The sequence below is a fragment of the Heterodontus francisci genome, chromosome X, assembly GCF_036365525.1.
Source record: "Heterodontus francisci isolate sHetFra1 chromosome X, sHetFra1.hap1, whole genome shotgun sequence".
Classification (NCBI taxonomy): Eukaryota; Metazoa; Chordata; class Chondrichthyes; order Heterodontiformes; family Heterodontidae; genus Heterodontus; species Heterodontus francisci.
Genome location: NC_090421.1, coordinates 2,435,327 through 2,460,924, shown reverse-complemented (window position 1 = coordinate 2,460,924; position 25,598 = coordinate 2,435,327). Strand labels below are relative to the sequence as shown.

Sequence of the window (25,598 nt, the reverse complement as noted above, 5' to 3'; positions counted from 1 at the left end):
TCATTTCATTTCTCTGTTCTCCTTACAGAAGAGAAGGTTGAGAGGAGATTTGATAGAGGTGTTCAAAATCATGAGGGTCTGGACACAGTAGATAGAGAGAAACTGTTCCCATTGGCGGAAGGGTCGAGAACCAGAGGACACCAACTTAAGGAGATTGGCAAAAGAACCAAAGGCAAATTGAGGAAAAACTTTTTTTTATATAAACGCAGCGAGTGGTTAGGATCTGGAATGCACTGCCTGAGAGAGTGTGGTGGAGGCAAATTCAATCATGGCATTCAAAAGGGAATTGGATAAGCACCCGAAGGGGGAAAAAAATTGCAGAGCTACTGGGGAAAGGGCAGGGAAGTGGGACTAGTTAAATTGCTCTTAGAGAGGCAGCACAGGCACAACAGGCTAAATGGTCTCCTGTGCTGTAACCATTCTATGATTCCATGAACAAAGAATACCATCTCTCTTCGGGAATACCTGCTAACGAACTGTACAGATCAGTGAAAATAAAAAGGTTAGATTTCATGGACATTCGCCCCATACCTCAACTTATTGCATTATACAACAATATTTGCTTTTGTTTTTTGTTTCTACACAGAGCAGAGGATGAGATCAGGCTCGTCCATAATAGCTTCCATAGTCAAACAGTCTACCAACATTCAATGCCCAGGTTCACAGAGAAAATGGCCCTTGAGGAGAGATATTAGATTCTCCACCCATCCAAAATCAGGAGAAAACAGGTAAGGGGAAAGAATTAGAAATTGCCAAAAAGGCCAAATTCTCCTCCAAAACATTAGGAATTGGTCATTTCCCTCTTCCAAGATATGACAATTTGCTTGACAGAAGTTATGTCTGACAGCACTGAACAGAGCAAAAGAAACCTCATGCAAGTCAGCGATAAAGTCATCACTCAGTATAAGATACAAGGTTTCCAGCAAAACACACAGCGGATGGGTACTATTCAACACTACATACATATAAAACCACCCTACTGTGGACTGATGCCAGAATTAGACAAGAAAATAACGTGGATTAAATATTTACAGGATATGGGTTTCTCAGAGAGAACATAATTCAGATCTGGTGGCATAAGCTGGCAAATGCTTACAGATCTGGTCTCCTTCAGTGATAAATCCAAGACATTACTCTGTTCAGTCTTTCAGAAAATATTGTTTTCTTTCCCCTTTCTCCCTTCTGTTCAAACCTATCTTTCAGAAGAAAAAAAGTCCCTGGACCACAAAACCATGCAGTTTGAAATTCAACCTTCTGTTCTGCTTCCTGCCCCCACCCGCCTCCCACATCCGCAGTCTGTCAGATTCGTAACAATTTGCATCTGAACTGTGTCTTTTTAGTTCAGTGCACCTACAGACAGCTTTACTTCTATTGGGATGTACATAACAACTGGTGTATACATCGTAGCAGGGTGAAAACTGCATCTACAATATTTACACTGATCAGCAAGTAATCTTTAAAACCCAGGATGAGAATTCGAGGCCCTTGATACCAAGAACATTCAGGGTTCCTCCGCACCTCCCCCTCCCAAACCATTAAAACACAAACTCTGCCAGTATTTTTAAATATTTTGTTTTTCCTGTGCTATGGTGAGTTTTACAAGGGGCTTCACATCTGTGCAGGGCCCTTTGTGGGAGCCTTATATTTGACTGGGGCCTCTGGACATGGGCTTAACAAGCATGTGTGTTAATCTGCTCTGACAAAGCTCTTGCACAAACACCTGGAAATATGAGAGTTACACAGCCATTAAAACAGTACATTTCACATCGACTACTTCTCTGATGAAAGCATTAACTTCTTGCTGAGGTACAGAGCCACAGGTACCGGCCACCCTCCAGTGCCTTGCCCAAGTCACCGTTCATCAGGCGTTGGCCAGAGAACGCCTGTTGGCAGACTGTTCAACAACAGCGGGTTTCAGAGCCGAGTCCACTCTTGTCCTTATCCAACATCCATAGGAACATTTTCCACAGGAATCACTGAATATTGATCCGGACAGAGAACACTGGTAGGAGGTTTTTAAAAAAAAAATCCTAGCCCAGAGACACAGTGGCTGACTTTAACAGCCCTCAGAGCTTGCCCAGACAAAGATCAGGGATGAAAGCTAGAACCCAACAAGTCAATATGGGTAAGGCTCATGTTGAAAAGTGCACTTAGTAATGGAGCCATCAGAGAAATTTGTTTTCCCCTTTTAAACATCCACACCACACAGGCACGCCATTATTCTGCTTTTTCCAGTTTCTCACCAGGAAATGAAAAGGAGACTCCACCTTTCATCAACCCAAGAGTTTAACGCACAATATTAAAAAAAAACAAATCCACAGCTCAGGATAAAGCTACGCCTGGGAACTACTTTTTTGGTTCAATGTGGAAGATTGGCTTGTGTTAAATAAAGTGGAGGATGTTACAGCTAGAGAATAGAGCACATCGAGTTTGGTGATACAGTGTCAACACCCCAGCAAGCAGATCAGAGCTCCAGCCTGAGTACTGGGTTGCCATCCAGTGGGGTACTTGCAACCAGTGAATTGGCCTCTCTACCCCACCCCCCCATCCATCATATCTAGCTGGACATCCCAGAGTAGGCTCCATGGTAGAGCAATGGTCTTCCATTGCAAGTTCCCAAATTCAAATCTTACACCATTATTCAAATTGCAAACATGGCTTGTGTGTACAAGATTATCTGACAATAGAAGACATCACAGGCAAGCCCAATCCAGTCCTTATCCAGTGTCCACATATACCTGTAATTCAAGTTACTGGATAGTGACCAGGAGCAGGAACCCCAGCAGACTTTCCATTTTCTAACACAGGGTCATTGTGGATAATCAATGGTAGATCAGCTAAGTCAGCACAGACCCGGGATTGAAGATAATGTGACCGGGGACATTTCTGGTTTGCACGGCTCAGAGACCTTAGGCACTGCTTCATTTGAGGCACAGAACTGTGGTAGGTGTCATAATGGTGTAAGCAGAAGCAATACAAGGTGTGTCCAGCATTAGACTGTTCTATTTCCCCATCTTGGGCACAACTGAATTCACATAAAAGCAAGGAAAGGTCTGCAGAATGTTATTTATGTCCAGTGATGCATGCAAAGAAAGAGTGTAAGGGGTGCAGAGACACAGGTTTCAATGTAATCGTTTGCATTGTGGACTATGTGGTCAGCAACGAGGGGACAGTGCTAAGTGTTGAACTTGAAAGAAAGTTGCCCACAAAGATTTAGCAGGCTCTAGAACATTGATTTCCCCTATTCCAACATGACTTTCAACCTGGCACCATCTGTGGCTTTCAGGAACAGTGAAATATTCAAGCAGGCTGAACACCCACCCAATGAGATTGAAAAATTCTCACAGACAGCAAACCAGGAAGTAAAAAGCACAAATTATAAGTCACCTTTTAATCATTTTACAGAAAGCTAAATAAAGATTGGGATATACACATGGGATTAAGGGAGAAGCTGAAATATCAAACTTTAAAAAATGATTTTAAAAATCATGGTATTTTTAAAATGTTATTCTGAGGCATGACATTCTGCACTTCTATAATTAGTTTTCCAGGGCCAGAGGGGTTGTTCAGCAGTAATTATGACTTAGAATGCCATAAAAAAACTGTTACACTCCAATCAAGGCTCAACATTCCAATGGGTTTTACAGCAAGAAATGAGCGTAAAAAGTTAAAGTTCATGTCAAATCACTGATTCTGTGTTGACTGCATCTGTGAAAACTGCAACAGCGCATCCTGTGGAGGGACAGGGCATCACGAACTGCAAATTCCTAATTTCTGTGTTTATCTGCATGCATGTGGATGGCAGAAGTTGCTGTTGGTTTTACACAGTAATAATGTGAGTGCTGACAGCTTTACCATTGGTACAACTGCAAATTCTGGGCCGTTATCAGTTTGTTTAATGACAAGTTTTGAATTTGATGATTTAGATAGTCCATTTCCCCATTGGTCTTTTGCTGACAAGTTTCGAATTGAGAAATCATGATTTATGACACTGCTTTTACAGTGGTGTATGTGGGTCGTACCAAGTTACACTTCCCCACTCTTGTTCTACCAGGTCTCTCCCCTCCCCTTGCTGGGGGCTGAAGCTGTGCGAGACCACTTCACCCTCAGCGATTTTACACAATTCTAAATGCAAAACGCAGATCGACAAATTCTAACAATTCCTAATATATAACTGATGCTTGTAGCAAAGAAGATTGGTCATTTAACAACTCAGGTCCTCCACACTGTATAAAATAGAAATAGCTATCTTTCCAGTCAAGACCTTTTCCTGACCTGGAGTTTATTGAACTTCCTTATCTTTAATTACTTGGCAAATGAAGGAGACCCTGCCCTCATTTCACAAATGAAAGCGAGAAATGTTTAGAAACAAGCCTGGCCCTTCTTTGGTTCTAACAAAAAATGGGGAATTTTCCCAGTGTCCTGACCAACAATTCCCCCGTCCCCTCAACCAACACTATCAAAAACAAACACTGTGGAGATCATTCATCTCCTTGCTGATTGTGGGAGCCTTGCGGGCAAAATGGCTGTCACATTTGGCGACAAAACAGTGACTATACCTGAAAATTGTGTGAGATACAGATACTGGAGATGTGCATCCTATCAATGTGATGGAGACTCCATTTTATGGGGTTTCTGCTGACGTTCTGATGGCAAAGCAAAAGAACCCTGAGGAAATTACACTCTTCACCTCAATCCCATCTTCCCCAAAAAAATTAGGTGGTCACAAACCAACTCACTCTACAAGATTTGTTTCAATTGACTTCCTTTCCTCATAACGTATTCTCTCTATCCATTACTCAGAGAAATTATTTTGCCTGTTAACACAAAATTAGTGCGTTCGTGACTTCAGGTGAATCTCCTGAGGAGATTTGGCACAAGTCCAGCAACCTCCTGGCTAATTACACAAACAAATAAGGAGGCCCGTGTTACTCCAAGTTCAGAAAAAGTAGAACTGCCACTACATGATAGCGTTTAATGAAACGAGCACAACATCCAATTTCCAAATGTATATTAAAACATGTTCCAACGCAGAACCGCACTTATTAATTAAAATCACGGGCAGTGGAGTGTGGTCTATTCAAGTTTGGGAGTGGGGAGTTAAATAAACAAAACACTCCTGGAGACTCAGATGTAAGCAAATAAAACATTATACAAACAAGCAGAAATTGTCTATAACACGTGGGCATCCTATAATCAGCTCCTAGATTTTTTTGAAAGACTCTCCAGCGTCGGGAAATTTAACTATTACATAGCTTGACTGATCTGTAATGGAAAGACAGGCAGCCTTACAGCAGCAAATGGCACCTGTCCGACAACCCATTTTACATACAGAGGGGCTGTTCGAAGTTACTGTGTTGTATCTCGAAATGAACATTACAACGCTTAATTACCATCACAACCGATTGCCTGGAATACAATTAAAAATGTCCCCAGGATGAAATTTATACGTCAGATTATAGAATTGCATTAGATCGGTGAAAGCCACGGCAGCAGCTGTTAAAATAAGGCAGCGGGGGTAACTGCAACTTTGCCAGTTAACTGTGCATTCACGTCACAGTTCGAACCTTTTCAAAAAGGTGGGGAATTCCGTTAAACGCACGTTTGTTAACAGTAAGAGTCCCCCCCCCCCCCTCAAATAAAAAACTTGAAACTAGCAGTGTTTATGTGTTCTCGGCAAGAATCCCAGGGAGATGCACCTGCTCACCTTCAATGCGCGTAACAAGTTCCTGAATGGCGAATCGCAGCGAGGGATCGGGAACGCGATGCAGTAACTTGTAGATGTTGTAAACATTAGGCTGGACGCTCTCAAACCTCTGGATTTCGCCACGAATGGCTCCGGAATGGGTCAGCTGCTTTTGAGAATTCATCTTCTCCTCCTGTGCTGTGCTACCCTGTGCGTTGTACTTGTCCCTGCAGGGGCGCAGATCTCCTCCATACTGTTTGTGGCAACACGCTCCCCCCCTCCCCGGCCCATAAAAAAATAAATAAAAGTTTGAATGTAAACGACTTTTTAAATCCTTTCCACTTGTTTCCGAGACTGCAATGTAGTAGTCGGCTCGCACCTCATGCACACAGCACTTCCGCAACTCCCAACCTGTGTCAGTTTCCCCTACCTGATACTGACATTCGCTCCACTGACGTCAGGGTGGCGGTTCAGTGCAAAGTTTGGGAGAGTGTATCATTTCCAAGAAAGTTTGATTGCCCTCACAACGGTTAAAGCCTCATAAAATATGCATTACTTGTGCGCAAACGGAAACGGTTCACTCAAATCGCCGAGCTGACAACTGCTACAGCCCCATGGTACACACACTTACTAGAGCAGGCCAGTGCTGCTGGCAGCTTGCATTCTATTCACCATTTATCCACCTACGAATCTTGCCATTATTCACATTACTGGCTTGGACGGTGTGCTGTGTTACTGCCGGGTACTTGCTGGTGTTTACACATCATTAACTTAACTTCAAGTACTGAAGTCTACAAGCATCTACCATGCAACAAAAGAAATGAAATATATCGAAAACCATCAGGATGGTGTCATGCAGGCCCCCAACTGCCAAGAATGAGGCACATTAATTTCACCACATGGACATTAAACTTCAAATTGTTGCTGGGAAGGAGAAAAGGCCTGTTACAAGGAATTGTCAGGCCTGGACGGAAGTACATTTTTTGCATAGTAGCAGACACTGCTTGGAACAAAGGACCAGTCCCTGCTCCCAATATATAGAACAGACGTGGTCAGACCAGTTTAGTCACACGATTAACTATTTGTTGCAGAGTTTTGAACTGAGAGTTTTAAATTGGAGAAACAGTGTTTGAAGACAGAAAGCTCTTGGCTCCTGGATTGAAAAGACCTCCTCGCTGCCTGTCTGCTCCCATCTCTTTCTCATAGAACTCCGAAAACCCACTGAAGACACATGAACCCCACAAGAGAAAAATCTCCTACAGTGAACAAGGTTTAAGAAGAATACTGGGCCCCAACAAAAAGCAAGATCTACCTACAAAAGGACCCTACAATGAGCTTGAGGAACCGTAACAACAACTCTTCAGATATTGCCTCAAACATCTCCACTTTATTTCTTCTCTTTCTATCCCTATCTGCATGTGTGTATCGCGTATGCATGCCAGCGTGGGGGCATCATGTATCTGTAGGTATTAACCTAATTAGAGTTTAATAAAATTTCACCTTTCTTCTTTAGACCTAAGAAAGCCTGTTTGTGCTCATTTCTTTGCCTGATAATTGGAAAGCGGTGAATAAGGATTCACCAAATGGGAAGTTAAAAACATGGTGTGTTTAAAAATAAAACTCCTGTTACAGTAAGACCAGGTGAAAGGTGAAAGCTGAAAGGGAACCCTAGACCTCTTTCTCACCTGGTCGTAACAGTGGAATCAGCGAAGGACAAAAATAAATGGTCAGGCTTCATGATGATGAAAAGGCAGTTGGACAATTTTATTTTGCATTCATGGTAAAAATAATCCCTTAACAACCTCCTCAAAGCTTCCAACCATCTTTCTGAAAGATAGTGACCCCTTTAAAATACCAATTATTCTGTTTCTCCATCTTCCCCCTCCTCCTATTCTCTCAGCAGTGACTATAATGGCACAGATTTGATGAACAGTTAAACATCATGTTCCAACCCATGAGCAACACCACAGGAGATCTGCTAGTATTAATAAAAATATATGCTGTTTTCCTCCTAAGTAGCAGATACTGTCTTTATTTAAAAGTTAGGCCAGAGCCCCAGCACTGTCATTTGAAAAGCATTGCTATAGGTGCAGGCAGCTTTCTAGTATCTCACCCATTCCTCAATTGGACATTTGATCAGAGTTATTCATCAATGAGGAGATGATATCACGGCCAATGTCAGTCTTGATCTGTGTGGCTCAGTACCACACTGGCTGGTATAGTTATCCCCCCAAACAGCATCGGAGCACCAGACTAAATGAACAAAAATTGCACAAAACACTTGCATTTATATAGTGCCTTTCACAACCACAGGATGCCCTAAAGCACTTTACAGCCAATGAAGTACTTTCGCAGTGTAAACACTTCTTAATTGGAAATGAGGCAGCCATTCTGTGCACAGCAAACTCCCAGAAATAGCAATGAAATAAATCACTAGATAATCTGCTTTAGTGATGTTGGCCAGGATACTGGGGAGAACTTTCCTGCCATAGGATCTTTTATGTTCTCGAGGGGGCAGATGGAGACTTGGTGTAACGTCTCATCTGAAAGACGGCACCTCCAACAGTACAGCACTCCCTCAGGGAGCTTCAGTCTGGATTATGCGTTCAAGTCTCTGGAGTGGGGCCTGAATCATGACCTGTCTCAGAAGTGAAAGTGCTATCAACTGAACCAAGGCTGACACAAAGTTGTTTTCATCTGCACATTTTGCATTGTTGTTGTGACATGGAAGCAACTTTGCAGCTATTCAGTGAATTGTACCAAAGCAAATATCAGAAAAGGCCATATAATTGTAATGGAAATAATTGATAAAATGCCTAGTCTCCACTAGTTAATCCCAACCCCCTGCAACAGCATGACTTGAGATCAGAAACAGACAAAGAGCCTCCACTTTAGTCTGACAGACCTGCTGTATAATTCCCAACCTTTTCTAATTTTATTTCAGATTTCTGCTTTTTGCAGTTTTTAAAATCCCCGACAAAACAAGAAACATATAGACAACTTTACAGACCAGAATATCACTAATAATACAAAGTAATGCCATTTGAAATGACAGCCAAAACTAATCCTTCAGAGTGCAATTTGTAAGCATTAAGCTTTTTTTCAAACACCACCAGTCTGGGATATATATATAAAAAAAAATTCTGGACTCAAAGACACACACACAGACTGCACCAAATTTTTTACTGTTATTTTGCACAAGTTCAGGTGCAGAGAGTACACGAGGTAGGAACTGAAAATAGTGTGTCAGTGAAGTTTAGCAGGAAAGGGTCAATTAAAGGGAGTGTCAAAATAGGGGAACAAAATTTCTGAAAGCTTTTGGAAATGCTCAGAAGGCACTGTAATCCATTATCAGCTTTTGCCAAGGCTGAATGAACAAGGGACTAATAACTTATGATTTGCTGGCACAGTGTACAGACATGCAGGATCACAACCCTGAGGGTGGGAGACTGAAATTTTATGTACAAAACTTACCAACAATAACAATTTGCATTTATATAGTAATAAAAGCAAAATACTGCAGACGCTGGAAATCTGAAATAAAAACAAGAAATGCTGGAAATACTGATGAAGGGTCACTGACCTGAAACATTAACTCTGCTTTTCCCTTCACAGATGCTGCCTGACCTGCTGAGTATTTCCAGCATTTCTTGCATTTATATAGTACCTTAAATGTAATAAGATCCCAAGGTGCTTCACAGGGGGCGTAAATATTGATACCGAACCAAAGGACAGGACAAATGCTTGGTCAAAGAGGTAGGTATTAAGCAGCATCTTAAAAAAAGGAGAGGTAGAGAGGTCTAGGGAGGGAATTCCAGAGCTTAGGCCCTAAATGGCTGAAGACACGGCCACCAATGGTGAGGTGAAGGAAGTGGGGGATGCACGAGAGACCTGAGTTGGACGAGTGGAGTTCTCAAAGGGTTGCAAGGCTGGAGGAGGTTAGAGAGATAGGGAGGGGCGAGGCCATGGAGAGATTTGAACATGAGGATGAGAATTTTAAAAATCGAGGTGTTGCTGGACCGGGAGCCAATGTAAGTCAGCGAGCAGTGAATGGGACGGTGCAAGTTAGGATATGAGAAGCAGAGCTTTGCATGAGCTCAAGTTAACAGAGCGTGAAAGATGCGAGGCCAGCCAGAAGAATATTGAAATAGTTGAGTCTGGATGTAACAAAAGCATGGATGAGTATTTCAGCAGCAGTTGGGCTGAGGCAGGGCCAGAGACGGGTGATATTACAACCATGGAAGTAGCGGGTCTTTGTGATGCAAGAGGATATGTGGGTGAAAGCTCAGCTCAGGGTCAAATAGGAAGCCAAGGTTTTGAACCGTTTAGTTAATTGGAGGAAGTTTGGAAGATTAATGCCAGCTTGAGTGGGGAGATGAAAAAAAAAGAGTACTACCTACACTGATCAGGGAGAGGAGTGCTTGACTTAATTGAGAGGAAAGTGAAAACTTGACCTGGGGCTTTTGTATTACTTGTTTGGAGTGGTATGGGTCCCATAATGTTGGGGACCTTGGGGTATTGTTTTGTGTGTTCTATGTGTATAATCTGGAAATAGCAATGTGGAATATTCCAAAAAGATTAGGAGGGGGAGTAGACAAGCAGTCTGACAACACAAAGGCAGGAGAGGGTTGAGAGAGGTGATGGTGAGGCAAAGCTGGGTATCATCATTGTAAATGTAGAAACTGACATTATGTTTTCAAAGATTTCCAAATGAATAGAAGTGCAGAAAGACAGAAAAAGTTGGCAAGTCTGCACATTGGATCGGGTGCAGTACAGAGCCACTGTGAGATGGCAGAGTTTCAAACCTAGACCTTAGAGCATAGTTTCTGTTATCAGTTGGGAGATACAGAGGGGAGGTCAGATGCCTCCCTGTGGGTACAAGAAAAATAGGATAAGAATTTGTCTACCCCCCCTCCTAATCTTTTTGGAATATTCCACATTGCTATTTCCAGATTATACACATAGAACACACAAAACAATACCCCAAGGTCCCCAACATTATGGGACCCATAGCACTCCAAACAAGTAATACAAAAGCCCCAGGTCAAGTTTTCACTTTCCTCTCAATTAAGTCAAGCACTCCTCTCCCTGATCAACGTAGGTAGTACTCTTTTTTTCATCTCCCCACTCAAGCTGGCATTAATCTTCCACTCCCCACTACCCCTCCCAGTTCAAGTTGGTATTCGTCCTCTTCAAACTGCCTTCAAATTGGCAATTTTCTCCCCACCCCACCCCAGTTCAGGCTGTAACTCTCCCTCCCCTCTCGCTCAGTTAATGCTGGCACACTCCTTCCTCTCCCACCTCAGGCCCAGCATTTTCCCTCTTCCCCTAAGAAGGGCTAAGGTAGTTGCAGCACTGAGGGAAAGGGGGGCCTGGTCTGCATTGATCCTTGTCAGCTGTAGTTGCTGTATAGCTGGCATGTTTACCCATAAAACAATAACTTCACAATGTAATTCTTTCAATGTGAAGTGCTTTGTGACATTCTTGATCGACATGATGTAGACACTATATATGTGCAACTTCTTTCTTTTTACTTAACAGTACTGATGGCTACATACAATGTATACAATGCTGTACAGTCCTATTTGTACCATGACTCATCTAGATATATAAATTTTGCAGATAAAACTTCTAAAATGAGGCCCTCAATGTGGATCACATATTTTTCAAATTGTTCAGCATTAAAGTATTTCAAAGACAGTTAATAAATGAGGTAAGGTCAAGGACTGGATTTTGTAATCTGGTGGGACTCTTACTAATCCCGAGCAGGGTGGGCTTTCTGCCAACCCATTCCAATCTTCCCCAACCCTGTTTGATCTTCCATGTTCAGGCTAATTGCCACCATTGGGGTGGGCTCCCCTCGGTATTTCTGGTCCTGCTGTGATCTTTCTTTTAAGATGCCTCCGACATTTTTAAAACAAAGAACTGTGGAATACCAGCCTTAACCAGAAATGTTAACCCGTCTCTTCAGATGCTGACTTACCTGCAGCATATCTCCAGCACTATCTGGTTTCGATCCTGCATCTTGAACCCGGCTGTAATTTATGTGGGCCTCATGATCTCCATTCGGAACAGTCAGATGACCAGCTTCGCAAACTCAGTCATTCCACCATCCTCAGTTCAATCTCTAATAAGTGAAAGATAATTCATACATTTCTATGTAGTTTATTTATTGCGTTTGACAGTGCAGCTAGAAAATAAAGTCAATGAGCAAAATGCACAACTCAAGAAGCAATGAGCAGCACACCTCTGCCCTCTGTAGTCACAAATGAGTAAAATAGGTATTTTGTCAAAATATAGCGACCACTTGCTGCTCCTCTTTTCCATAGTCTTATCCTTTCACATACTTCATTTCTCACATATTTATGAGCTAGGCTCCAATCGCTTCAATCTTACCACCCATTTTGTGCCCCTGCTGAAGTCGAATTTTACCATTGACTTAATATTAACCCCTTAAGGTAAAATGAATCCCTCCCTTTCCTTCCATCCCAGGACAATATGCCCAATGGGTGATGCAGGTCTTGTGCCAGCTGCTTGGGTAGCCTCATGAGAAGTATCCTGTAAACGGACGGGAAGATTCTGCTCCGACTGGATGACAGTATCTGTCAATTTATTCGGAAACCTGGATGAAGGGCCATGACTCATACTGTAGGTTGAAAAGTGAAGGATACAAGTCAAGGGAGGAAGCAATGGTTTGGGCGACACCAAAAAGTAGTTTTATTTAAAAATCTGGAGATTGTAGTAGGAAGGACAAATAGGAGGGAGGTAAAAGAACGCTGCAGTTCTTTGGAATGCATGAATGAGAGATGGTTCAATTTCAACAATGAGCAAGAGCCAACACCAAAAATCTTTTCTAATAGTGAACACTAGAGGGCAACAAAATACCATCAATGGCTATCAGTGTCACATTCTCAAGAATACTGTATGATGATCCTGAAGGGTCATTCACCACCCAGTAGCAAATTTTGTTTTTCTCTGTCCTGCTTGGAAAACATTCTCCAGTTTCCCTCTGTAGGTTTCCCTTTGCCATGCATCATGTCTGAGAGCGCAGCTACACAGCCTACTTTCACTGCTCGATCAATGGCCTGGTATCACTGCTCTGATGGGAACACATTTAAGCGTGTGTGGGGTGAAGAAAATTAAAACGCTGGTACCAGTCAGTAAAATTGGCAGTAAATGCTTCTAAACCTGGCCTTGAGAAAATTGTGCCTCCAGTCCAATTTGAGTAAATAGATAACCAGGGCAAGGCCGAGAGTTTATGGAGGCATCATAAAAATTCTAGTCAAACAGCTAATGATTTTGGACTTTAAAAGTCAATGCTTATCTTTAAATTGCCGAAGTTGTGCAATTTAAAAAAGAAACATCTGAAAGTTTGTGTTAGACTGAAAGACCCAATGTTAAACTAAAGGGTCAAAAAAGTAAAATAGAAACAAGACTGTGCAGTACAGAACTGGTCTGTCAGCACCTGACAAGATCAACAGTTTCAGAAAGAGCCCCTTCAACAAAACATATAAGGATAAGGTAAAAGCAGACTTTCACATCACACAAAGACAAGGTCAGCATATTTACACAGCTCTGAGTTTTTAAGCAGTATCCCAAAAGATAGTTTTGCAGATGGCTGAGAACAAAAGAGTTCTGCAGCCATTAGAAAAGGCTGGAAATAATCACCTCACTCACATACAAACCTGGAAATCAATGGTTTGCTCCAGAAGTCTAGTACAAAATTGGACTGCAAGAAATATCTTGAGGTTATTTTAATCCCTGGTGGATAGATTCAAACTTTGTCTAAATATTTATATCAGTAACTTGCTGTGTATTTCTGCTTCTGTGTAATTATCTTGTAAATAAATCTTTTATTTGTTTAGCTGGAATGCAACAGCCCAACAAGCATGGCATTTACATTCCTATATAGTCTAAAAGGCATCCCACATAATCTCCACGAGTTATACTATAACTGAAGAGGGATGGTTAGTCCTATAGCATGCTGTCACATTCACAGCACTGATATGGGCATAGGTATTTCTTCAGTGTAGTATTGAGAGAGCGCTGATATTAAACCAAGGCCCTGTCTGTCTTCTCAGGTGGACACAAAAGATCCCATGGCAGTTCTCCCAGTCTCCTGGCAAATATTTGTTCCTCAATCAATATCACAGAAACAGACTATCTGATCATTCCTCACATTGCTGTTTGTGGGAGCTTACTGTGTGCAAATTGGCGGTTATGTTTCTTGTATTACAACAGTGACTCCTCTTCAAAAGTACTTCATCGGCTGTAAAGCACGCTGGGATGTCCTGAGGTCGTGAAATGCGCTATATAAATGCAAATTCTTTATTTATTTCTTGATACTTACAGATAACTCAAATTGATAGAAATTAGCAGGTTTTTTTGGGTTATTGTTTACAGACTTAAGGAAAGGGACTTTTATATTCATTTTATATTTCAGTTCAGTGTTCCCTTCCCCTCTCAAAAATAACCTTGAGAGATCAAACACTTCACCATTTAAGAGCTGACATGAGGGTCAATATAGCTGATGCCAAGTTTATGGAGATCTAATAAAATCTTCATCTCATTCCTGTGTGTACAGAATGGCTGCCAAACTTGTTTGCTCTTCAAATTCATTTATTGTAAGTGAAGCACTTGGGGTTACAATCTTCTTCTTCTTCTTCTTCTTCTTTGGCCTCCTTGTCTCGAGAGACAATGGGTAAGCACCTGGAGGTGGTCAGTGGTTTGTCAAGCAGCACCTGGAGTGGCTATAAAGGCCAATTCTAGAGTGACAGACTCTTCCACAGGTGCTACAGATAAGATTGGTTGTCGGGGCTGTTGCACAGTTGGCTCTCTCCTTGCGCCTCTGTCTTTTTTCCTGCCAACTGCTAAGTCTCTTCGACTCGCCACACTTTAGCCCCACCTTTATGGTTGCCCGCCAGCTCTGGCGATCGCTGGCAACTGACTCCCACGACTTGTGATCAATGTCACAGGACTTCATGTCGCGTTTGCAGACGTCTTTAAAGCGGAGACATGGACGGCCGGTGGGTTTGATACCAGTGACGAGCTCGCTGTACAATGTGTCCTTGGGGATCCTGCCATCTTCCATGCAGCTCACATGGCCAAACCATCTCAAGCGCCGCTGGCTCAGTCGGGTGTATGCTGGGGATGTTGGCCGCCTCGAGGACTTCTGTGTTGGAGATACAGTCCTGCCACCTGATGCCAAGGATTCTCCGGAGGCAGCGAAGATGGAATGAATTGAAACGTCGCTCTTGGCTGACATACGTTGTCCAGGCCTCGCTGCCGTAGAGCAAGGTATTGAGGACACAGGCTTGATACACTCGAACTTTTGTGTTTCGTGTCAGTGCGCCATTTTCCCACACTCTCTTGGCCAGTCTGGACATAGCAGTGGAAGCCTTTCCCATGCGCTTGTTGATTTCTGCATCTAGAGACAGGTCACTGGTGATAGTTGAGCCTAGGTAGGTGAACTCTTGAACCACTTCCAGAGCGTGGTCGCCGATATTGATGGATGGAGCATTTCTGACGTCCTGTCCCATGATGTTCGTTTTCTTGAGGCTGATGGTTAGGCCAAATTCGTTGCAGGCAGCTGCAATCCTGTCGATGAGACTCTGCAGACACTCTTCAGTGTGAGATGTTAATGAAGCATTGTCAGCAAATAAGGCACTACAATACAATAAGGCACTATATAAAACCTTTCTTCTTTCTTAGAGCTCTTTGTCTCCACAGCATTGCTCCATTTTATTTAGACTTCTGAAAGATAAATGTATTCACTTTGCAAAATTAACTACAGACAGCAGATACAAGGAGAGCTTTCGTGTGACATTTTCTCACTGATTTTTCCTGGTGAATCTGTATTGAGCACAAGGGAATGACTATCTTCAGGTTTGCTGTTGGGACAGTTCAACACACTTAGCTGTAAATTTAAAAAGTTAGATAGAGATTTTCTTACTTTTAATAGAAACTGCAAACTTCTACCTCAACCTAATAAGACCAGTTCATTTAGCACATGCCAAGTACTGGTCATTTGTGTTGTGCGTTCAACGTGAGATTTATTTTTTTTTAAAGTGAGGCAACTAAATATTTTCCTTTGTTATGTAGCAGCCAAGAGAAGTGGCAAAACTCATTCCTTTTCAAAGACCATTTTGTCAGTAATCATCACTAACACTGTTAGGTGATGTGGTCTCCACGCAGTGATACTTCAGCAGCTTTTCTGTGTTCACATTTCTTTGAAGAACCTCGAGAGACCATCATCCAAAAAGATGCCTGAAGCCATCGGTTGAGCATGAGGTAAATTTTTTCCAGTCAACTTGAAAGCGAAACCACAAGCCAATTTTGTATTCAAAAATGCAGGGAGATAGAAGAGATCCACGGAACTGGGCATCAATAACTACAAGATTTAATGTGGGATTTTTCTCCAGATTCTAGCAGAAGGAAAACTTAAACAATATTGAATTGACTTGCAATTTTTATTCTTTCGGTCCCATTTTTGTTGCCATTTGGCCAATGCCAATAGAACTATGTTTCAGTTAAGTGAACAGCTGAAGCAATAGCAGAATGGTTTCTAATTCTTATCCATGTTCGCTATGTAGCTATTACCCATTTTAAGGCCTTCAATTTAAAGATATATAGCTCTTCTTGTGAACAGTTAAAGCTTTGAAGCTAAATTAAGACCCACTTTCCTCCCAGACCTCTCAAATACAGCTCTCTTTAGACGAAAATCCAACCGTTGCCAGAACTAGTAGTACATTAGTTGGGTCGTCAAACTGGGAAATAAGGGGCTGCAGGAAGAATTACGAATACAGTTTATCAATTTGAAAGAAAAACATAAAGTCTAGTTATTAGAGGATTCCATCACTTGCCAGAGGCAAGGCATGGGTTTGGTGTGAAATTCAACTCAGAGAGCTTCATGGTAGCCTCATATTCCTTGTGATAGTTCTGGGAGTCCATAGAGTCATTGAGTTATACAGCACAGAAACAGGCCCTTCAGCCCATCGTGTCTGTGCCAGCCATCAAGCACCTATCTATTCTAATCCAATTTTCCAGCATTTAGCCCGTAGCCTTGTCCATATTACCTTACAGGTTATGCAAACGAGTCACTCATTTAAACACAGCTCGACCCAGAACAACATAGTGACCAGCAACCTCAAGTACAATTCTATTAATACTTTTTTTTTGGAGGGTTGTGGGGGGTGGGGTGGGGGTGGGGGTGGGGGGGAGGGGAGAAAACCTATCTTTCAATGTATATAAGGATATAAGATGTGATGATTGTCATTGTTATTGGTCAAATGGATTATCAGTGACAATTTGTGTCAGCCGTGGCTCAGTTGGTAGCACTCTTGTCTCGGGAGTCACAGGGTTTTAGGTTCAAGTCATAGATTCATAGAAATTCATAGAGAAATACAACACTGAAACAGGCCCTTCGGCCCACCGAGTCTGTGCCGACCATCAACCACCCATTTATACTAATCCTACATTAATCCCATATTCCCTCTCACATCCCCACAATTCTCCTACCACCTACCTACACTAGGGGCAATTTATAATAGCCAATTTACCTATCACCTGCAAGTCTTTGGATGTGGGAGGAAACCGGAGCACCCGGCGAAAACCCACGCAGACACAGGGAGAACTTGCAAACTCCGCACAGGCAGTACCCAGAATCGAACCCGGGTCCCTGGAGCTGTGAGGCTGTGGTGCTAACCACTGCGCCACTGTGCCACCCATAGGAGGATGTGGGGGTCTAACTGTTCACACTTTTTGGGGTTGGTTGACTGGACAGTAGGTTTCATCTGGGATTCTTCCCAGACTTCCTTTAACCTGCCCTCTTGGTCACTTTTTCCCATTCACTTTCTAAACTTTTGCCAGCCTTGTGCCTGCCTGTCCCCTTTTGTTCTCAGCGGGTGTCCCTTACAGCTCACCAGCCCTCTGCTGGAGGGTCCTCCTAACACCAGTACAGGACTTAGGGGTGCAAGTTTCACTGTAGGTTGGGGTTTCCCCTCAACCCAGCACATGTGGCATCTCCTGCACTACTCCACCACATCTTTGTGGAGTTTTGACCAGTCAAACTGTTGTCTTATGCGGGCTTTGGCCTTTCGTATACCAGCATGTACAGCCACTATAGTTTTGTGGGCCCTTCTTAATATTTCTCTCCGGTACCTCTGTGGCACCGCTAACTGGTGAACTACTGTCCACTCTTTGCTCTCGGGTCTGTGAGGAGAACTCCATTTCCTCATCAGTACCTCATTCTTTAAATAGTAGCAATCAGCCTCTGCTTCAATTTCAGTCCGGGCAGCCTGTGCTAATTCTCGCAATACTGGGTTGCCTCAGCTAGGGAAAATCCATTTAATTCATTCCCCGGGTCTCCTAACTTTCCAAAGAAAGTCTCAGACAGGCAGACCTCATGGTCATCTGCCTGCAGTGCCAATGCAGTCTCCTCTGGGGGAGCTGGTTTGATCGTGGTCTGATACACTACACATTCAGGGACACTGCAGGGGTCCGTCTCCTGCCACTGCCCTGTCTCTCTGACCTCCTGCGGTCTTTCTTTCACTATTTGGGGGGCTACCACCTTCACCTCTGCCAGATTACCTAGGAGAAGGTCAACCCTGTCCACAGGCAAACTAGGGACAATCCCTACGGTCACCAATCCTGAAACTAGGTCGCACTCCAGGTGTACCCAGTGTACAGGTACAGGCATACACTGCCCTCCAATACCATTCACCACCATTCTGGTGTTCACTGCAATCTCTGGGGGGAAAAGGTCAGGCCTTTTCCCAGTAAACGGGATCTAGTCGCCCCGTGTCCCTCAGAATCACTATGGGCTTGCTTGCCCTACTCGAGGGGTATGGGGTTACTTTCCCTTCAAATACAAAACCCTGATAACCTTCAGGAATCCGATGAACTTTTCCTGCACTGGCCGTAGTAAGCTTCCTGGTTGCATTCTTACTGCAGTTAAAGTCACAGCTTGTTCTGTGTTTTGCATCAGGCCCTTGTCTTCACTGAGTGGGTGTGCCCTGATTAACCTTACCAGTTTCCCCTTTAGTTTCCAGCTCTCTGCTTTTAAATTCCCTGCCTTATTACAATGGAAGCACACAGGTCTCCGGATCTCACTCTTGCTCACAGCACCTTCCTTTTTGGCTGGAGGAGGACCCCCTGTGTCTCCTGCTTTCCTTTCTCTTCCAGGACTGCCTGGGCTTCTATCACCTTCCCACCCTTTGTCCTTTTTGGGTTTGTGGAGGTGATTAGGAAAGGTTCTCCCCGGGAAACCAACTTATAAATTAAAGCAAACTCATCGGCCAGAACGGCCGCTTGCCGGGCTCCCTGAACCCACTGCTCCTCTACAATGGACTTTATTGAGAATTGGAGAGAGTTTTTAAATTCCTCTAACAGGATTACTTCTCTGAGAGTCTCGTAGCTGAGTTGTATTTTTAAAGCCCTCAGCCACTGGTCAAAAGCCAACTGCTTGCTTCTTTCAAACTCCAGATAAGTTTGATTAGCTTGCTTTTTGAGGGTTCTAAACTTTTGGCGATAAGCTTCAGATACTAAATCATATGCCTCGAGGATAGTATTTTTGGTCAGTTCATAATTTGATGAACTCTCATTTGGCAACAGGGAATAAACCTCATGGGCTTTTCCAGTTAGTTTGCTTTACAATAAGAGAGGCCAGGTTTCAGCTGGCCATTTTAACTGCCTTGCCAGTTTCTCAAAAGACACGAAAAACGCTTCCACATCTTCCTCATTGAATTTTGGAATTAACTGAGCGAGTTTTAGCAATCTCGTGCCCAGCCCTGAATTCTGCTCCTCCATATTGGCCATGCTTTCACTAGGGTTACTCTGTCACCCCCTAGTCAACTCAAGTTATTTCAACTCTCTTTCTTCGCATTCTTTCCAGAATATTCTTTCTCTCTCTCTCTCGTTCCTTCTCCTGTCTTTCATTTTCTTCACGTTCCCTTTGGAAGGCTCTCTCTTTCTCCCTCTCCTGTCTCTCTCTCTCTTTCCCTGTCTTCTAATTCAAGTTTCCTTTGCTCCAATTGTATCTTTGTTAACAATACCCTCTCTGGGTTTGCTTATAACACTGCCTCTGCTTCTTCAGATTCAAGGGGGAAACGGTTGGCCTCTAGCCTTAGCAGTTCAGACTTCCTAGCCTTGCCACATACAGTGATCCCACACTGCTCAGCCATTTCCTTAACTCCTCCATAGACAGTGCTTTTAACTTATCCCAAGGTACTTCACCCTGGCTTGGAGAGCTACTAGCTTCAGTTGCCGACATGTTAGTATTCAATCACACACAACCACAAGAAAACCTGTATTAAAACTTTTCTCTTATTGATTGGGAACAATTTGGCTTCCCACTTCCAATTTCACTCATTTGTGGGTAAAATTCCAGACACTAGCACCCAAATTTCTTTTACGACCAGGTGGGAAAGGTGTCTGTTACTATCTTCACCTGGTCTTATTGTAACAGGGTTTTATTTTTAAGCACACTGTGTTTTGAACTCCCCCTTTGTGAATCCTTGTTCACAGCTTTCCAATTATAAGGCAAAGAAATGAGCATAAACAGGCTTTCTTCGGTTTAAAGGAGGAAAGTGAAATTTATTAAACCTTAAACTTAAACTCTAATACGGTTAACGCCTACGGATATATGAAGCACCCATGCGAATATGCACACGCACACGCAATACACACATGCAGATGGAGACAGAAAAGAGGAGAGGAAAATATAAGGTGAAAGGTTTGAGGCAGTCTCTGAAGGAGGTTTCTAGTTACTGTTCCTGTATTTCCAGTTCGCTGTAGAGTCTTTGATTGTAGGCAGCTCTTACTTTTCATAGGGGCCCAGTTTTCTTCTTAAACCTTGTTCAACCTAGCAGACTTTTCCCTCTTTGAGGTTCTCGTGTCTTCAATTGTTTCCAAAGCTGGTGTGAGCGAGATGAGAGCAGACAGGAGAGAAATGTTTTCAAATCAGGAGCTTTCTGATTTCAAACACTGTTTTCTCCAATTTAAAACTCTCAGTTCAAACGTCTGCAACAGCCAGTTAGTTATGTGACTAAAACTGGTCTGACCACTTCTTCTATGTATTGGGGAAGCAACGACTGGGTCCCCATTATTCCAACACTGTCTGTTACTATGCAAATGTCTTTCCAGTCAGGGGCTAGCAATTTTAAATTTTAATGTTCATGTGGTGAAATAATGTGTGCCTCAGTTTTGGCAGGTGGGGGGGCTAGCTTGACAATATAAATTTTACCTCAGCAAAGCTATTGAAATTTGTCCTCTTATTTTCACAATTATTTGAAGAAAAACTACTATGCAGCAAGTGTGAGAAGTTAAAGAATAGCACTGATGCATTGTGGGAAATTCGATATACTGCACATGCTCAGAATGCACAATCTAAATTCAGATTAGAATTACAGCTCTGGTTGAAAATATGAAGTTCAAGCACAGGTCTTTGGGAGAGACTAAGACCTACAAGTAAAATATTTAAATGAAGGCATAAAAAGACAGAAAAGACTATTTAATGGGTAAATTTAATAATGTTATTGTGAAGTCTGTAATTTTGTTGTTAAACTTTGATTTTGGACACTAGAAATATCAGTTATGAACAAAAAATGGTGGCTGAAAAAAATTCAGAATGCATTTTGAGTTATCTATGGGAACCCCATTGCACAATCTCAAGGCAAGAGACAATAAAATAGCAGCTATTGTGTGACATACAGTGTGGTACCTTTGACAATGAAAATAGTTGTCCGAACACCACCTACAGCAGTAACAGGTACTGTAGAGACTTACAATGTGGTGGAGAATACTTTTATGGTCTTTAATTAAGGATCAAATGATCACATCACTAGATTCACAGAAAATTGCTAAAATAGAAAATATCTAACAAATAGAATTACAGGATGGCATTTCCAAAATAGATTTTATAAAATCCCAGAATGCAAAGCAATAAAACAGAATGACTTTTTAAGTCACCATGAACCAGGCCTATACCCATAATATGAGGTATTTGAATTTGAGTAGGGGATTTGCCTGATCTTTACAAGGGTAGAAGTAGAAAATATCTATCTTTGGTCTTGCTCAGTACTTTTGTTGGGGTTACCAACTATTAAGTGAACAAAATTTACTTACAGTTTAATAGCTAAGAGATATTAGGCCCAGAGTCTTGACACTTTACAGACAATCTTTCTACTGGAACATGCTGTTACAACCAGGTGAGAAAAGGATCTAGGGGTTCCCTCTCAGCCTTTTCCTGGTTTGGCCCTAATAGGGTTTAATTTTTTAAAACACCGTGTTTAGCTTCCCTTTCAGTGAGTCCTTGCTCACTGCTCTCTAATTGTAATGGCAAAGAGTTCAACCAGACAGGTTTTCTCAGATTTAAACCAGAAAGGTGTAAGTTTATTAACCTTAAAACTCTAATTCAGTTACAACTACTAGAAATATGCGACGTAACCATGCTAGCATGCATACGCGATAAACTTCTTCTTTTCTTCTTTTGGCCTCCTTATCTCGAGAGACAATGGATACGCGCCTGGAGGGTGGTCAGTGGTTTGTGAAGCAGCGCCTGGAGTGGCTATAAAGGCCAATTCTGGAGTGACAGGCTCTTCCACAGGTGCTGCAGAGAAATTTGTTTGTTGGGGCTGTTACACAGTTGGCTCTCCCCTTGCGCCTCTGTCTTTTTTCCTGCCAACTACTAAGTCTCTTCGACTCGCCACAATTTAGCCCTGTCTTTATGGCTGCCCGCCAGCTCTGGCGAATGCTGGCAACTGACTCCCACGACTTGTGATCAATGTCACACGATTTCATGTCGCGATAAACACACACACAAATAGAGACAGAGGAGGAGAAAGAGGGGAAAGCTTTGAAACAATAGCTGGAGTTAAGTTACTGGCTTTGGGTTTGATGTAAAGTTTTTGATTGCAGGTAAGTCTTGCAGTTCTCGTTGGGGCCCAGTGCACACTTGTTTCAATGGTCTTCTGTCTTGAGGCTTGAGTTACTTCTGTGGGTCCCTGGAACTCTGTGTGAGAGAGCGAGAGAGACAGGGAGAGACCTTCCTTCTCTTTGGTCTTCAAATTGCAGTCTCTTCCAAAACTGTTCTGTGAGCATAATTCAAACAACTCCAAGTTGGCCAGCAGGTTAATCATGTGACTAGCTCCTTATCTGGAACAACCTCTCCAATGAGGTTTGTGATTTCCCCAAAGCTTACCAGACACTCAGTGGGAGTGGGTGGGGAGAGAGTGTGGGGGAGGGGAGAGTGTGGGGGGGGGGGGGGAAGAGTGTGGGGGGAGAGTGTGGGGGGGGGAAGAGAGTGTGGGGGGAGAGAGTGGGGGGGAGAGAGAGTGGGGGGGGAAGAGAGTGGGGGGAAGAGAGTGGGGGGAAGAGAGTGGGGGGGGGAGAGAATGGAGGGGAGAGAGAGAGTGGGGGGGAGAGAGAGTGGGGGGGAGAGAGAGTGTGGGGGCGAAGAGAGAGTAGGGGGGGAGAGAGTGGGGGGGGGGAGAGAGAGTGGGGGGGAGAGTGGTGTGGGGGGTGAGTGGGGGGGGGGGGGGAAGGGTGGAATGCTGGCTCTTACACATTCAATGTCTCTTGATCAAAAACCCATCTGGCTAATTGAATCAGGGAGGCACTCCCATTGTCTTCTTCAGGCAACTGTCTTTTAGAATGCAAATGTGCAGCCATGTTTTCAGCCACTGTTGTGGTCTTTTTTAAACAAGTTATTTCAAGTCCAGTAACAGGTCAAAAATAATGTTCCATGATGAAATTATGATGTTTCATTTTGGCAAGTGTGGTTTTCATCACAATGCCTTGGGTGCAAACTAATTCTAGAAACAGCAGGTACTCACATTTACTATCATGTGCAGGGCACAATTTTAATTCTGTTTGACACACAGCAATAATCAGAGTTCTTCAACTAGGGTTATATTTGGGGATTTTTTACATAGAATTACAGAAAAATTACACAAAATAAACAGCGCACAAACAGGCCATTCAGCCCAGTTGGCTTCTGCTCCACATGAGCCTCCTCCACCCCTTATTTCATCCCCCTCCCCCACCATCATCAGATCCTTCTATTCCTTTCTCCCTCATGTGTTTATCCAGCTTCCCGCTTAAACCCTTTAAAAATAGTTCACTGCTAAAAAGAGAATTTTTCTTGTCCTTCCAACCACACCGTTTATTAAATGGCGAGTGAATGGTGACATAATTTTATTCTAGGATAACTGTGATTGAAGTCAAGACAACCAATGACAAGCTATCTTTTCGGCACGTCCCTCCAGGAATCAATAGCCTATCTCCGACACTTCCCCTTCCCTTCCTCTCTGGTGATAGGCTGTCTACTAATATTTATTATAAGCCCACCGACTCCCACAACTACCTTGATTACACTTCCTCACATCCTGTTTCCTTTCAGGAGTCCATCCCATTTTCCCAGTTTCTCCATCTCCGACGCATCTATTCTGATGATACAACCTTCCACAACAGTGCTTGTGAGATGTCGTCCTTTTTCCTCAACCGATGATTCCTCCCCCCCACCTCACCTCCCTCCCAGAACTGCAACAGGGTCCCCCTTGTCTTCACTTTCCATCACACCAGCCTCCACATCCAAAGGATTATCCTCCTCCACCTCTGGTGTGATGCCACCACCAGACACATCTTCCCTTCCCCTCCCCTGTCAGCATTCCAAAGGGATCATTCCCTCCGTGACACCCTGGTCCACTCCTCCATTACCCCCGACACCTTGTCCCCTTCCCATGGCAATCACAGGAGGTGTAGTACCTGCCCTTTTACCTCCTCTCGCCTTCTCCATCCAAGGTCCAAACACTCCTTCCAGGTGAAGCAGCGATTTACTTGTACTTCCTTCAATTTAGTATACTGTATTCACTGCTCACAATAGTCTCCTGTACATTGGGGAGACTAAACACAGACTGGGTGACAGCTTTGCGGAACATCTCCACTCAGTCTGAAAGCATGACCTTGAGCTTCCAGTTGCTTGCCATTTCAACACACCTCCCTGCTTTCATGCCCACATTTCTGTCTTTCGCCTGCAGCAGTGTTCCAGTGAACATCAATGCAAGCTCGAGGTGCAGTACCTGATCTTTCAATTAGGCACTCTCCAGCCTCGCAGACTCAACCTTGAGTTCAACAATTTTAGAGCATGACTGGCCTTGTTTATATATTTTTAATGATGTACCTGTTTTTTTCATGTGGACAGAGCTGCTCATTACTCTGCCATTAACACTCTCTCTGGACTGATGCTTTGTCTTTCACAAGTGTTAACATTCTCTTTGCCTTTGTTCCATGACAGCTTTGTTATTTAACAAAAACAAGAAATGCTGGATTCACTCAGCAGGTCTGGCAGCATCTGTGGAAAGAGAAGCAGAGTTAACGTTTCGGGTCAGTGACCCTTCTTCGGAACTGACAAATATTAGAAAAGTCACAGATTATAAACAAGTGAGGTGGGGGTTGGGCAAGAGATAACAAAGGAGAAGGTGCAGATTGGACCAGGCCACATAGCTGACCAAAAGGTCACGGAGCAAAGGCAAACAATATGTTAATGGTGTGTTGAAAGACAAAGCATTAGTACAGATTAGGTGTGAATATACTGAATATTGAACATCAGCAAGTGCAAACCTGAAGAAAAACAACCTGAAACAACCAGGTTTGCACTTGCTGATGTTCAATATTCAGTATATTCACACCTAATCTGTACTAATGCTTTGTCTTTCAACACACCATTAACATATTGTTTGCCTTTGCTCCGTGACCTTTTGGTCAGCTATGTGGCCTGGTCCAATCTGCACCTTCTCCTTTGTTATCTCTTGCCCAACCCCCACCTCACTTGTTTATAATCTGTGACTTTTCTAATATTTGTCAGTTCCGAAGAAGGGTCACTGACCCGAAACGTTAACTCTGCTTCTCTTTCCAA

At 43.1% G+C, this 25,598-nt stretch overlaps 1 protein-coding gene across 2 annotated transcripts in view; it reads right to left on the bottom strand.

Moving 5' to 3' along the window:
• The window catches only part of LOC137358522 (arf-GAP with GTPase, ANK repeat and PH domain-containing protein 1-like), a 160,607-nt gene extending 154,290 nt beyond the window's left edge, over positions 1-6,317 (bottom strand). Inside the window, exon 1 of one of the 2 annotated variants that reach the window (XM_068024436.1) lies at positions 5,708-6,317. In XM_068024436.1, coding sequence (XP_067880537.1) covers positions 5,708-5,870 — 163 coding nt within the window. In that variant the 5' untranslated portion in view covers positions 5,871-6,317. The remainder of the gene's footprint in view (positions 1-5,707) is intronic. The other variant, XM_068024433.1, reaches the window with a different exon arrangement.
• Positions 6,318-25,598: the final 19,281 nt, after the last annotated feature.